This window comes from Parus major, chromosome 2 (assembly GCF_001522545.3).
Source record: "Parus major isolate Abel chromosome 2, Parus_major1.1, whole genome shotgun sequence".
Lineage (NCBI taxonomy): Eukaryota > Metazoa > Chordata > Aves > Passeriformes > Paridae > Parus > Parus major.
Window position 1 is genome coordinate 119,080,793 of NC_031769.1, and position 15,717 is coordinate 119,096,509.

At 33.4% G+C, this 15,717-nt stretch overlaps 1 protein-coding gene across 1 annotated transcript in view; it reads right to left on the reverse strand.

Moving 5' to 3' along the window:
- Positions 1-253: 253 nt before the first annotated feature.
- TRPA1 (transient receptor potential cation channel subfamily A member 1) overlaps positions 254-15,717 on the reverse strand; it is a 31,153-nt gene continuing 15,689 nt past the window's right edge. The window contains exons 11-27 of the mRNA XM_015650395.2: positions 15,405-15,574; positions 15,155-15,319; positions 14,370-14,484; positions 13,037-13,203; positions 12,098-12,191; positions 11,383-11,442; positions 10,363-10,461; positions 9,491-9,561; positions 8,917-9,064; positions 8,223-8,312; positions 7,828-7,997; positions 5,616-5,745; positions 5,306-5,488; positions 4,324-4,392; positions 3,672-3,782; positions 3,073-3,170; positions 254-1,313 (exon numbers count right to left, since the gene is read on the reverse strand). Of these exons, the coding sequence (XP_015505881.1) occupies positions 1,085-1,313; positions 3,073-3,170; positions 3,672-3,782; positions 4,324-4,392; positions 5,306-5,488; positions 5,616-5,745; positions 7,828-7,997; positions 8,223-8,312; positions 8,917-9,064; positions 9,491-9,561; positions 10,363-10,461; positions 11,383-11,442; positions 12,098-12,191; positions 13,037-13,203; positions 14,370-14,484; positions 15,155-15,319; positions 15,405-15,574 (2,169 nt within the window). The 3' untranslated portion in view covers positions 254-1,084. The remainder of the gene's footprint in view (positions 1,314-3,072; positions 3,171-3,671; positions 3,783-4,323; positions 4,393-5,305; positions 5,489-5,615; positions 5,746-7,827; positions 7,998-8,222; positions 8,313-8,916; positions 9,065-9,490; positions 9,562-10,362; positions 10,462-11,382; positions 11,443-12,097; positions 12,192-13,036; positions 13,204-14,369; positions 14,485-15,154; positions 15,320-15,404; positions 15,575-15,717) is intronic.

The window sequence follows — 15,717 nt, forward strand, 5'->3', positions numbered from 1 at the left end:
AATTTATGGTGTATCTTCTAGTGTTTTCTAAAGACTGGACAACTCCTGCTGTACAGTGTGAATTACTTTCTGGTGACTACCTTTTATATAAACAGGAACCGTAATTGGTTTTTATGGGAAGAATTAAAAGTATACTAATTTCTTAAAGAAAATGTCTAAATTCAAAGGCAGAGCACAGAGCCTTTACCACCACATATAGTCATAATTAGTTTATTAGCACTGGTTTTGAAACAAATATATTGGGGTACTCAAGCACATTTTCATTCATGTTTATTTCTAAATTTAATATATTACCATATATTACATAATGCACTGAATATTCAGCAAATGAATAATAAAACCAAAGTGCAAATTAAAGTAGCAAGATAAGTTTTAGGTTATCAGGATGGCCAAAATCACATTAGCAGGATAAGGACAGCAAGTTGTAAATGACTAATATTAAACATGTCATTCTATCATTGCTCTATGCATGCCAGTATAAATGATCCCTCTGTGAATTGCTTCCACTTATCTAAAAAAGAAAGTAGCTCTTCCCTTACATTACAACTTCATTATCCTTTATTTCCTACCTTTCAGGCCTGATCCTGCAGTCCCTACTCAGCAAAACTTCCAGTGCATTCTGTCAGATTAGTTTCATACTTTTTCTTGAAGCTACATAATGCCCATTGGCTCTCTCCAAACATCTGAAATAGTAAATGACTAGAATCTAATTTCTAAAAATTTAGAAATTCTAAAAATATTCGTAACAGAAAATGATGTAATTACATATAGACCTAAGTGTCCTAGGGCCAAATCCAGGAACAGATCTAGACAGAAGCCTTGGGAACTGCCAGGACAGCAAGGTTGGCCTCTGTTAAATTAGGCACTTTCCTGATTAGCCAGTCACTTTTAGGATCACAGTTTTGGATGTAGACATCTCCAGTCTCCTTAAATACTGTTTTGAGCACCTGCATCCTGGTTTTGGATCTGGCTTTTTTTTATACTTGAGTACATGATGTATCACATTAACATTATGCAAAGACAATAAAAGAAGTGACCTTAAAGTAGAACAAAATGATAATACAACATGATATCATAGCCAAGGCTAGAAGAAGCTGTTCTTTTCTGTGCTTGGGTTAGGCACATTCGTTTTAACAGCTTTTAACACTGTATCCCATTTACTATTTTTGTGCTCTAGCTGCCTTTTCCTAAATTTGTGCTGAAATAAATCATTGCTGTCTTCATCCTCAGCCTCTGACACGATCTCCATTTTTTGGATAATCAGTTTAATGAGGTCATGTTGCTTTTCCAACAATGTTGATATATCTTTGAGCCTAAAAAGCAAGCAAACAAACAAATACTCATCAGGCTTTGTCATTTGTTTTTGAAGGACATTTAAGTCATTGAAATTACAGATGCAAAAACTGACAGTACTTAATGAAACCCTTCTGCTAACAAAGACTATTATCTAGAATACATTTAATTCTTCAAACTGAAGTACTTCTCCATGTTACAGGAAATAGGATTAAAGAACAAATCTGTGGTTCTTGTGAAAAGTAACTTAATATATAGTTAAGGTAGAAGCAACTTCACTCTCAAAGTTGTTGACTGCTCTATCAAAAGTTTTTCCTATTGACCTATTTTCTTGTGTGGCAAGAGAAAGGCCAGAGTTGCAATGGCAATAAAGCAACCAAAAACATTCAGTGAAATTCACAACTACTTTTACAGCATATGAGAAATACTGATGAAGCACTTACTGATCTTTTTCAAAGTGCTACCCAAAGTGCAATTGATGCAACTAAATAGTTAAACTAAGTTAGCATCACACATACAGAACATAGTATCTGTTGTCTATAAAGAAACAGTGAAAGATATGGGAAATGTGAATAGAAATTGTCTTTAGAAAGCTACCAAACAGGCATCTTCAAAATCTACTTTTATGAATGTCTTGACTTACAAAATTACAACATGAAATCTAGTGTAACTGAAAAGGTTCTTTATGAAGAACACTTGGGGGGCTTTAGGTGTAGTTAGGTTTTTCTGTAGTTGTTTTGTTTGTTTTTTTTTAACAAGAAATGGTAATACATCTTAAAATATGTGAAAATCCCAAGAATTAAAATGCCCCAAACCAAAACACAAAAATATGTACACCCAGCACTGACACTAGCTCCAGGAGTAACTGAGCTCTGTTTTGAACTCTGATAATAAAAAAACACTGGCAATGTAGTAAGAGTTTTCAGTTAACATTTTCAGAATAGTAAAAATTACTTTCCATAATGATACCATCAAAAGTTATTCTATTGTGAATAGTTTTATAAAATTATTGTTTTCTTTCTTCTCTGTAGCAAAAAAAAATCCAACTAAGAAAGAATCTGTTGTGTTGTTTTATACTATATTGAGGTAGTATACATTTGAAGAAAGATTTGCTGAAGTCCATGATTTGCCTAGATCTGTAGGGTGTAGTCTCACCCTCCTTCAACTCTTGCTGAGTCTTTCACTCAAAAAAAATACTTAATCCAAATATGTGCAGGAAGATAAAAATTTGGTTGATTTAATAAAAAAAAGGGAAAGGAAAAAATGGAGAGAAGGTGCAGGGGAAAGTGAGGCTGAGTGGGTAACAATACATTTTTCTAGCTATACATTCACAGAAAGCTCTTCTGAAACTATTCTCATGGATATGTTGGTATGACAAGTCAAGAAAGTACAAAGAATTCCTTCCAAGGCTTTGGGGAACATGATTTGTTCAAGGAAGAATCAAGATACCAATCCAGTTTTGGGGAAACATACTGAATGTGATTTACCATCAGACCAGGGTAAAGTCAGCAACAGATTGTGTGTACTTGCAAACTAACTGGAATTACATCATTTGGGAGTACCAAATAACCCTTGAAAACCTCCAAATGCAATTATCTAAAATGAAAATGCATCTTCCCCATTACTTCAGATTACTGAGCAACAGGCTGCATTGGTTTGAGCTGGGGACACTGAATTTTACTTTCTAGTATGGAGATTTAAAATGTTTTTTAAAATAGGAGTATGTTTGTAATATTGGTTCAACTTATTTTTACAACTGTAAAATACAAAGAAAAATACCTGTATTTCTGCTTCAGAACTTCCAGTTCCAGTGTTGTATCAGGGCTCTGTGCATATGTGGTAGAGTCTTCACACCCAAAGCAATATTGGAACACACTCTAAATAAAACATGGAACCAAACTTAAACGGATCCCACAGTTTGACAATAGATTAAATATGTGAATGGTAAGTCTTCACACAGTGCTAACACTGACAAGACTTTCTGATGTTATTTTTTTATACGTTAAAACATTTGCTTTGCAAAATTTGTTTTATAAGACAATTCAGTGTATCAACAACAGCTGAAATTCAAACTGAAGAAACAAAAGCAGATAAGCCCAAAGGAAGTATTTCTTCCTTTTATCTGAACATCTTTTGTAGCTTGTCTCACTTCATAAAGTTATAGGTCACTGACTATTTACCCAATAATTTTATCTGAATACAGCTGCACTGAAACTGATTTATCGATTTCACTGACCTTAGTCAAGATCTAATGACAATTCCCTTGATGCCAGTTAATGACTGCATCTTATTAACACAGTGTCCTTAGCAATGTGTGTACAAAGTCAATGATATCCCTTTTTGATAAGAATCCTTCTAAGCAATATTCACCATCTTACCATAAATCCACAGTATCTTGGCCTGTTGGGATATACAGTGATTGATTCCTGGTCCACCCGACTTAAGAACCAAAATGGCAGCTTCTTCTCTAAGTTGGTGTGAAGGTTAACCTAAATGTAGATTTACATTTACAATGAGATGTGTTGTCTTAAGATAAATACACATTATATGTGAAAATAACCATCATGCCATTATATTCACATACTGCAAACAGTGGTATAATATTTGAATAGTCCAGCCAGACACTAAAACTAAATAGTCATACTAATACTGAGAACAGAATTAATTACTTCACATAGATGTGCACTCTTTTGACTAATGAGAATTTTGTACAGCAGAATGAATTTGGTATCCTTTTGATTTCTGTACTTTCCACTGCACAGATTCTTTAACTAAAAGACAAATGTGATTTCAAGCATTGCAGTGACTGATTTTGAGATTCTGGTTTTGGAAAAACTCAGAATTGCTTGATCTGATGGTTGAAAAGATCCTTAAAAATACATTTTCTTGTATGATTCCTTGGCAATGACTCATATGAGTGAAAACAAGATTCAGAATAAGATGTCATGGTCACCAATTTGCTTTACAGATATCCTAAAATGCAATAATATGTACTTCAAATATTTGATGCTTTCATGCTGTGTTACTCACCTGCATTGCAATCCTTTTGAGTGCAGCATATTTCTGTACTTCAGCGATATCACCAACAGCCAAACCAATCTAGAAAAAAAAGAGATATTTCATTACCTATTTTTTCATTTTCAATCATATTTGTCATTCACACTTAAATAAAAAAAATATTCTAGGCTTAAATTATTTTTTCATTTGAATTTGAAAAAAAATTTTGCATATTTGGAAAACATGTATCAATAAATGTAGAAACTGCTTTTACTGACAACACTGTTGACAAGGCATTGAAGTGCTACTTTTGCCAAGAATAACATTCCTTCTTTTATATTTTTCATTACTGCTGTAGTGTTAAAAAGGTTGATCTCTTGATTAAGTAGGATCATGGCTGCAGTAAACAAGTTTAAAAAACACATGAGGTGTTTGACTTTTATTGCTTAGCTCATGTGAAAATGTGATTTCCTAATTAAAAATTATATCCAATGGAATGTGGCTGAAGATACATTACATATTTTCCCCCTTTTTCACCATTATCATGTTTTCTGATTCCTGACATTCAGGTCATGTTTGTTAGTTGTAACACTACTTCTGATTGCTGTTTGATGTGCAATGAATATTTGAGTTTGGGCTTTTTGGGTTTTATTTTTTTTTTTAATTAATTTTGTTAGTGTTAGGTTATGATACAACAAGGGATTGAACAAAACTCATTCTTCCCCAACTTTATTTATCAAGACCTCAATATAATACATTGCAGATCCAATTCAAATTCCATCAGAGTTATTACCTAAAGATATACAAGATACTCCTACAAGAGTGAGGTGTGGAAAAATACTCAGAGCAGTAAACTGGATGAAAAACAGGTGCAGAGAATGGGAACATTTTATAATGTTACTGAAAATCTCTGTTAAACAATGAAGGGCTGTCACTTACTGAAGTAATTCTGTACACTAGAACTCTATATACCCATGTTTAACCACTTTTGTATATTAATAAATAGATTACTTACTAGCAAGTTCATAAGCAGGATTGGAATAAGCAAGGTGAATATAATGAGGACTGTGTAACTCAGGAATGGATATGGCAATTCACTGCTTAGTAAAGGATCAAGGAATGCATCATGGTAATTAATGTCTCCCAGCATCATTGCAAATGTCTTCATTACAGAAAGCAGAGGTGTGCTGTATGTTTGCTGCAAAAAGAAGTATCAAAATAAAGAAAAAAACCCAACTGATGAAATCTGTAAATAAAGTCTTGAGATGCTTTAGTCAAAGATAATATTTATAATGGTAAAAACTTAACTTTACTATTGAACTAACCTGTGAACCCAAAAGGACAAAGAAACTCAGCCCAAAAGCCAGTATCAGGAAAAAGAAAACCACAGCAATCCGAATTAAAGTCCTCAAAATTTCCCAGAACATCACAACATAGATTCCATAGTTCTCAAATCTAGGCAATAAGTAAACAAAAAAGATAATAGAATCAGTCATAGAATCACTTAGCTTGGAAAAGACTTTTAAGATAATCAATTCCAACCATGAATCTAACACTGCCAAGTCTACCCCTAAACCATTAAATACTGAAGTTAGAGTTCCTTGCAGTTATTTATGTAAGGCAGTAAGAAATGCTGTTTTTAATCTGTGGAAAGAGACACTGCCTCTTTGAGTGATTTGGTAATGATAACAAACCTGTTCTACTTTCACATCCAAAAGAGTGCAAGTGATCCTACTCACAGAAATTTAAACTGCATTATCTTATAATGCACATGAACAATTTTCAAGATAATACTTTTCATGGATAACATTTATTCTCTCCATAGGCATAGGCAGTACAGAATTGTATCACTGCTGCATTCAGAATAAAAACATTAGCAAATTATCCAGATTTTTCTCCTTCTCAAAGCAAAGTAGCAATCAGAACAAAGGACAGCTGGCACTATAATCCACATAGCAGCCACATGTCTGATTTAAAAGATTTCACTTTTTACAAGATGTGAGAAAAATGATGTTACGTAGTTTCAGTGTAATACAAATAATGGAAAACAAACAGACAAAAAGAAACACATTGCTCAGGAAGAGAAGGAGAGTAGCACAATTTTAAGACATCTGTGTTTCCAACAACAGTCTGTTGTTGTTAAGCCTCTCCAATTCCTGTTTAACACAAAAACTAAATCTCAGAACAGGAATTATCATATAGCATACTAAATTACTTTTTCTTTCAAACCTGAACTTGGGAATTTATGTCTTCTCTCAAATCCAGGGACTGGAGATTTTTTAATGCTACTACAGTAGCAACTGTGAAATTCCCTATGCATGTCTTTCACTCTGAAACATTATGTTCAAGACTGGGAAGGTCAAGCTGGAAATAAAGCAAACCTGATCTTCTCTTACTTATTAGGCATTTATTAGGCAAATTCCAGTTCAAGTCAATGGAATCACAGGTTGCTTTGGGAAGAGACAGCTGAATGAGTTAGAATAAACATGTGTAGAGTTCTACTGCTACACACTTGAAAAAATAGCCAGGACAGAAAGGCATTTCATCCAAGCAGGAGAGAGGTTGTGCAATCATCTGTTCCCTTTTTACTGTTTAGGTTCAACCCCCATTTTGCCAGAGCAGACAGGACACACCCATCCATTTGCTGTCCAAGATCAGACAGGAGAGGACAAGGTTTGCAGCAGAGGCAAGACCATAAAGGTACTGTCTTTGATATCAACTCTGTTTACAAACTGTGTCCTTAAACATCCCTACTACAGTAAAACAACCCTGAAATTAATCAGCGAATGTTGTGTTTGTCTGTCTGCAAGACTTCACAGGGGTGATTAGTGCATGTATACAATAAAAACTGGAAGAACATTTATGCAGTGTTATCACATGCAGTCCTGCTCAGGCACAAATGTGTTTAATTTATTAAGCACTACACCCACACTATTTTTTTCCTCCACCCAGCTCTGTTGCAGTTCATAACTCTTGGGCACTATTATACCAGTGACAAGATTTATGGATAATTAAGGGCAATAAAAAGACATAATGTCAACTGAAGAAATAATGTCATCCACTGTAATTCATTTATAGGACACTATGGTATAAAGAAGTGAGATGTGCCATTTAATATGGGAAATGATAAAAGAATTTACCTTCTCCCAGGTATTACTCATAAAACCTGACTTCTTTATGCCTTTCATAATTCATATCCTTCTGGGTTCTTTTACAGTCAAAGTGTATTCAGTGTAATGAAAGATGATTTAAAAAAGCTAAAATAAAGCATGGCTATCCTTAATTAAAATTAACATAAACATTGTTATTTCTATAGCTTCTATAACATATGTTGTTATGCTGTACATGAAAAACACTGAAATCAACTTTACGGTTCATCAGAGATAAAAATTCCTATGATCTTAATTTGGAAACTTGTATAGTTTGAAAAAAAAATACCAAATGGGACTCTCAGACTTGATCAGCCACAGGTTAGGATATGTAAATGATCTGATAATATCAAAATATTTTATTGTAAAGCCCATAAAACAATTTTACCGTTGAAGATAAAGAAGGAAGTTCATCCAAGACAAATATACAGCAATTGCTCCACATTCCCACTGCAAATGAGCTGGTGTATTAATAAATAAAGAAGACACAAAAATTATGCTTGTAGTATAAATGGTCCAGTCCAGGAGATTGGAGTAATCCAACAAATATTTCAATTTCTAAGATTTAAGAGAGAAAGGTTAATATGTACAAGTCATCCATCATTAAAACAGTGAATTCAATACACTATTTAAATTGTCTTCTCAGTTTAAATCTTTATATATAGAAATTAAAAAGTATAAATTGAAATTTCCCTTCTAATCAGGAAACAGATTAATTTCATTATTATACAAACTGCCATGCAAGCACACTGTCTGATTAAAGTTATTTCTCTATGTACTTACCTGCTGAATCAGCTGAAATATTTCTTTGCAGATGCCCAGTAAACTCATAATTAAAACTAAACACATACACACCCTCGTGAAGTATGAATCCTGAAACAAAAATCAGAACATAAAAGAAAATGGAAATTATTAAAGGAATGTTCATTTCCTCTTTTAACTATTATATATACATTATATTTCCAAGTTAAGTAACCCTGTTAGCTTGTGTCATATACTTATTACTATCTAAATTCTGTTTCACTAATATTTATTGTGAAATCCATGTACTGGGTTGGGCTGTATATATGATTCTTACGACTTTTTCATATATCAGGATATCTTAATAGAGCTTTTATATTCCTTGAGTTTATTTCATTTCATATTTCTTCTAGCATATCCTTTTTGAGTTCCTGTTTCAGTTCTATGCCTTTTCTCTCATGTGAATATTTTTTCATCACTATTAAACAAATATTGTTCACTTCAGGGAAAAAATGAAGTAACTATGTACCAAATATAAATTTCTCAGAAAAAATAAAAATAACAAATAAGAACTGATAATTATCTAAAGAGGTTGCTGCTGAATTTTTTTAGAAATATACACTTCAGTTTTATTCCTTAGAGTTGCTACATCATAAATTAATATAGAAATTATTTAAATAATCATACCTCTTTGCTATAAAAATCCTAAACATACTGTGGCTACTAATAAAAGTACCTCATATTCTAATGGTCTGGCTTCATAGAGCTCTGTTCCATTCAAAGGTCTTCCTGGTTGTATGTGAGTGACCAGAAGAGTCAGTGGGATGAGACCAAGAGAATATATGCCTAAATTCATTAGATGTGCTCGAAACCCATAGGCCATCCTTGAAAGTGAGAATGTTAAAGTTACAACACTTTTCAAATTCTGAAGAGCATGCATTCAAATTTAACAGTCAGTAATGAGCTCAATGAGACGAGGAAATAAACATTTCAGGAATGTCCCTTTGTGATGAATGTGTTCATCACTTATGTGAACAAAAGTGTATTTGCCACTCTGAAATACTGTTCCTTTCATTTTTAACTTGGCAACCTTATTACACACTTTTGCAATAAAGAGGAAACAAAGACAGTAGTTGTCTTTGTTACAAATACCAAAAAATCTTTGCTAAGTACAAAGTTGCTTGTCTTATGGAAAAGACATTTGCTCAGTCAACCCTATAAATACACACATTTTAATAAACAACTTCCAGGAATTGTCTTTATCTTTACATGAAGTATTGTATTTTATATATATTTGTAAACAGACCAACCATTTCATAAGCAAATATTCTTTACACACAGGATGACTGAGTAGCTCCATGCGATTGTGGCGTACCATGGCCTGCAAAACACAAATACAGAAGGGTCAAACTTAATCCATCTAGGCAAGCAAAGTGCTTACAAAACAGGCTAGGCCACTTTTTTTTACCTGACTACTAGCCTAATTAAAATTAAAATCTGTGAAAGATACTGCAAAGTTCTTTTGATTAAGCACTCTGGCCCAAAACCATTACTATCTTGCCCTCTCTCTGCCTCCTAAGGCATTCAGCTTCTCTGCTGGGGCTCTGTTGGTCTATTTCAGCTTCAAAAATTATACAGACTATTTTCAATGATACCTGTGAGACCATGCTTTTACATGCTATGAGAAAATTATTTATTATTAGACAGTATAACAACTAATTGCCAACAGGAATCTCAAAAAGTAAGTATGTTACGCCAGAAAGTTTCTTATATAAACATTTTCTGACAAAGAATGAGAGAACAGATTGACAATGCAAAAAACCACAAATTTGTTTCAGGCATCATAAGTATTTCACAATTAACATATGAAACAAATCGGTTTGTCAGGATTTTTCAGCTCCTTACATTCCAGTGCAAGGTCACTACAATGACTGGAGTGTGTTTTTCTTTGATGCACTACCTGTACATACAGCACAGTATCTTGAGCATTCATAGTTTTACCTAAACCTAAAAGAAATTTTACTTATGACTTAGAATTTTGGCCCATACTTAATTTTGATATACTTTAAACATACAGAGGTATGGGCTTTGGAGAAGAAATATTACGATGAAAAATTCAAACCCCTTGATTTTGTCTAAACCAAGGCAGCAGCCAATGATGTCAGAGAAAACTAGAACTTACATTTAGAGTGGTAAGTGGTTCATAGAAAATTTCTTCACCATCCTTTACTTTCCTGTTAAGTGTCAAGGGACACTGAAGATATCTGAAGTTATATTCAATCTATATAACAAACATACACAGAATTAAATATAATGCAAATGATTATGTCAGTCTTCGATAATGTTCTTAATACAAAAAAGGCTATCCTTCAGAGAAAAAAGAAGCATATTGTGTCAAGGTAGTGAGAACCAAGATGTGTATTCATTGTTAGCTGAACACATGCCATCACGTTTGTGACTGCAAGATGTTTAAACAAACAGACATTTTGAATTGTAAAAAAAATTGTATATTTCTTACTAAACTGTTACTATTAAGAAAGGTCATTTTCATAACTGATTTGTTTTAATGCTGCTTCTAAGGAAAAGCTTGTCTTTAAAAGTTATATGGCTTTGATAATACAATATAGAGAAAATGTGCAGTAGCAAAAAAATTTGCAAGTTTTCTGTTAATGATGTAGACACAATCCAATATAATCATTCATAAGGTGGTTTTCAATATGGTTTCAAAAACAACAAAACAGGAGAACATTCATATTTCCCTAGTGTTAAAAGCAATCTACTGCTTAAGGTTTTGGACAAGTAGTTACAAAAGGACACATGCTGAACTCATAATTATTGATGACAATTGCACTACTTATTATAAGCATACTTTTGATATGCATAAATAGGTATTATGTGTCTTCTCTCACTGCTATTTTGAAATACTCATCACCTCTGATACCCAGATTGATTGCAATAATTAACACAGCAAAGATACAGTTTATGGATTGCAGTAGTTTAACGTCACACTTATTAAAATATGTAAACATGAAGATTAGAGAAACTGAACTTCGAGCCATATACAGTCCAAAATATAAAATAAAGCCTGTCTCCTGTGTTAAGAGCTGAGATTCATCTACAACAGCACCTTACATATATGAGCTTGACATGTACATTAAAATATATGTGCTGTGTACTTTCCCAGACTTTTTCATCTACTTACATAGAAGTCTCGACTTGTCTTTTCCTCTGAAGACTCAATTATGCAGTTGTCCAGCACCAGCTTTACAGATGAACAGAAAAGTGAATTAAGGTGATATAGACAATGTTCAACAGAAAGAATGTGTTTAGACCAGAAGGAAATGACTGTAAATACAATGATCAGATAACAGAATGTGATGACTCAGACAGATTTTATGATGCATGTTTTGAAGACATAAAATTCCAGAGTTTTGATGGAGTCAAATACAAATGCAGTTTACAAGGCTACATGCTAGTTTACAAGTATGAAGTGTGAATAGTTTATGAATACATATGAAGCAAATCACTTGCTATTTTAATTATAAAACATGTCTGCTGTGTCATTTAGCAATTTGCTAAGAAAGTGAAAATATCTCAGACGATTTTGAACCCAATTCACTTATGATTTTCATTAAGTTTATATATAATTTTTATATTACTTTTATAACTCCATTGATTTGAGGAAGCTAAGATTAATAATACTAATTAAATAATACTAAGATTTCAGTATTTTCCAATACTGAAAAACGTAAACCAGATAAACTGAGGCTATCACTAAAATGCTTTTAAATAATTTTGTGAACTTATTTCTGTTTTATAATAACATGTATTAGTGAGCACAGCAAGCAGAAAAATGAATGCAACAAAACAAAGATTATTTTGTGAAGTCATTTCTTTAACATGTGCAGAAAACTTACTTTAAATGAATCAGGAAGATACTCAACCATTTCCAGCAAAGGACACTTATTGGCACTGGAATAGTGAGAGAACGTCACAACAGCTTCTTCCCATCTGCAAAAAATTATTTCAGATAATGGAAATTGATTTGTTGTTCTGTTTTAAATTTGCTTTTAGATTATTTGAGTTTTATTTAAGATACTGAAAATCATAATGTATTACAATTTTATGCACTATTAAATGGAAAGGAAACTCTTCGGGGAGTAACTGGGTAATATTCTGGACACTTTTGCAACAATGATTCATGTTAAATTCTGTTATCAATTAAACAGAAATGTTTCAACTATGCTAAGGCCTCCTAAAAAATATGAAACTGGAAAGAATTTTGGAATCTTGGGTTACAAAATTAGGCAAGTAATAATAAATACAGTAAAATCCTGTCAGTATTCTTGTAACTCTTACCCAAAGATGTTATCTTTAGGCAATGGTGTATTGCTTCATTCCAAAAATGGGGTTTCACTGTACCTTAACGTAAAATTTTCTAAACTGCAGTTAAAATGCCACATTTTAGAATACTTGCAACATTCAGAGTCATGATTTTAAATTAAATCTCTTGAATTATTTCTGTTGCATTCACATTTTGATTAAAATTCTATCGGCATTTAAGCACTATGTGAAAGGCCAAAATTATTTCTGATGCCTTCTACATGTTCTTTACACAAAGAATCCAAATACTCAAGGTAATATGAAAAACAACTTGCCACATTGCCTGATGTCCATTAAAATTATGCTATTTTTTATGTGTGCTCATTATAACAGGTCACAAGCTTTGGCATTTTAAAAGAAGTACTAAGTTTTACTTATTAAACTACAGATTCTCAGAACTTAATCTCATTTAAGAAAAACAAAACAAAGCACATGGGCAAATAAATTCAAGAAATATTTTCTGTATATTTTACCTTTTGTGCAAAATGACAGCAGACACCACGTCTTTTCTCCTATTGTGTATTGCTTCATGGAAAAAAGAAGCCACTGCTTTGTTGAACAGAATTTTCGCACCATAGTCGAGAAGTAACCTCACTGCTTTTGCATGTCCTTCTCGTGCAGCCAAGTGCAAAGCTGTGTTCTGTGCAGACAAGCAGTACACGAGTAATTAAAAAAAAAAGTACATTTCTGTGCCTTCCCACATTGAAAAGTCACATGTTTTTTCTCAGCTGCAAGTCTCGAATGCTTTTACTAGCAACACAAAACATTAGAATATTGTCAGAGATCCTGACAGAGACTAGAGGCATGTTCTTGATGTCTACAGCTACAGTAGGGCGAAATCTGATGAGGAAACTCGCTGTTAGGTAAGAAAAGCCAATTCATTAATATCTATTAGTTTTAGAAAATCAAGAAGAGAAGCCTCCAATTATAATCAGATGTGCTCATACAAAAAATCTACAAGAAAATCTGAGGGTGCAATTTTGTACATGAAACATTTATTTTTCCTTTGATGTTTTCATAAAAGTAAAGGAATTAGTGGTTTAGGAATCCAGTTACACTGAAAGTGACCTCTGAGAGTCTTCTAATGCACACAGATTTTTCTGATTGAAACTAAGGACTTCTCATAAATTGAAATTAAGGCTTCTCATAAACTTATAGTCAAGATTTGTTTCTAATCTAGTAATTCTAAATGTTCTCAACACCACTTCTCAGAGAAATTAGCAACAACTTCTGTGTTGGGAATTGAACAGCTCTTTAAAATTATTGCCCTATTTTTCTGATGGGACAAGTCCATACAAGAGGCCTTCTGTCCAAGAAAGGGATATTGTCTTGACCTAATACACACTGCATTTGTCCAAATTCCAAAGCAAGACAGGTGCTGTTTTTGTTGGACATCATTGTGCAGTGGATTTCAAACAGTATGTTAATGAGCTGTAGTTGATACCAGATTTTTTCACATCTGTGTAAGTTCTTTAAATTTGCATTACCAATAGTTGTACCACATTGCTAAGATACTCTTGCACTGTATAGGGGGATAAGGGGGACATGTCTAATATATTCAGTGTTTCATGTTTTCTATTAGACTATTTGAATCCTTTTTGTCTCCCACTTAAAAGAATTGGATAACAATTTCAGCAATCATATATTTATCCAAGAAATGAACTTTTAACAGTGGTGAAATATAACTGAGTTTGCCACAGGAAATAAAATACTACACACGTAATGCACAGTGGAAAACTACTAATAGCCTAGCCCTGACATTTCCTCTAAAAGTAACAGCAGAAAAGAAATAATGTTAACACATACCCCTTCCTCATCCACTCTGTCAGTGCACTTCACATTAGTATCCAAAATGATCTGCATTGTGCGAGTGTATCCTCCGAAGGCAGCATGGTGCAGGGCTGTCCAGCCTTTATAATCACTTACATGTAATGGCATAAAATTAGAAATTATAAATAAAAAAGCTTTTTATAAATTTAAAGTGAATGTAAATGGCTGCTCCTTTAACCTCCTTTTTTTTCTTTGGCATGACTACTGCCAGAGATGTCCATACATTCTGTCAACTATTATGTGATGATCAATGCACCATTCAGAAGCAAAAGGTTCAACTCAATAATAGTACTTAGATCTCTCCCTTTTCATCTGTTTCTGAGATCTGAGGATCTTTGACCTGAAGGCAGGACTTACAGTACAAGGCAGAATGCCTGTGAACTACCAGTCCTAAGAAACCCTACTTAAGCCTGTAAATGAAGCTGAAATGATTATAGTATTTCAAAGACAGGGTTTTTTCCATGAAAATGTTCAATATTCTTCTCAGCTGGATTTAGAGAAACCTCAGTTCCCCCAGCATTAGAAGCTTTGGTATTACAGCTACCCATGGTCCTCTGTTTTGCTGGTTTTTTTCCTCTGTTCTCTGTTTTTATATAAAAAAGTATTTCATAACCATGTTCTTAACTTTATGTTTTTATTTGCTTATATTAATATAATATTTATTTTAATATATTGTACTTATAAACTTCCCAGCAGATGAACATAAAATGTAAGGGAATAGGGTTTTTTTTGGCTCATTGAATGAAATTCTCTATACTTACCAGAGAAAGAGGGCCCCCCTCTTCAGAAGAAACTGAACTACCTTCTCATGACCATTCTGGGCTGCCAAGTGAAGGGGAGTCATTCCCTTCTTATCACCTTCATTCAGAAGTCTTGTGTCTTTCATATCTCTTATAAGTCGTTGACAAGTATTGATGCGCCCATAGCTTTGCAAGACACACACACAGAAATTAATGTCAAAAACACAGGGATGAAAACCATGGATTCCATTGCCTAGACTGTGATACTAACCTGGCAGCAAAGTGCAATGGTGACTTCTTGTCCCTGCTCTTAGAGTAGATGGAAACGTTGAGGCTGAGTAAATTATTTACAGAGAGGGCCACACCTTGCCTGCATGCATAATGCAATGGAGTGCATCCTTCATTATCTTCATCCACAACAAGATTTTTAATATGTTCCATCTGTTAGCCCCACAAGAAATACCCAAAAACAAAAGCACAGAATTACATCTTCTCTGCTCCACAGTTTCTAATAGCTTTCAACAATAGCATTAGTACTCTAAAGCAGTATCTAAAAATGTGAAATAAACTTAAGTAAATTTGGA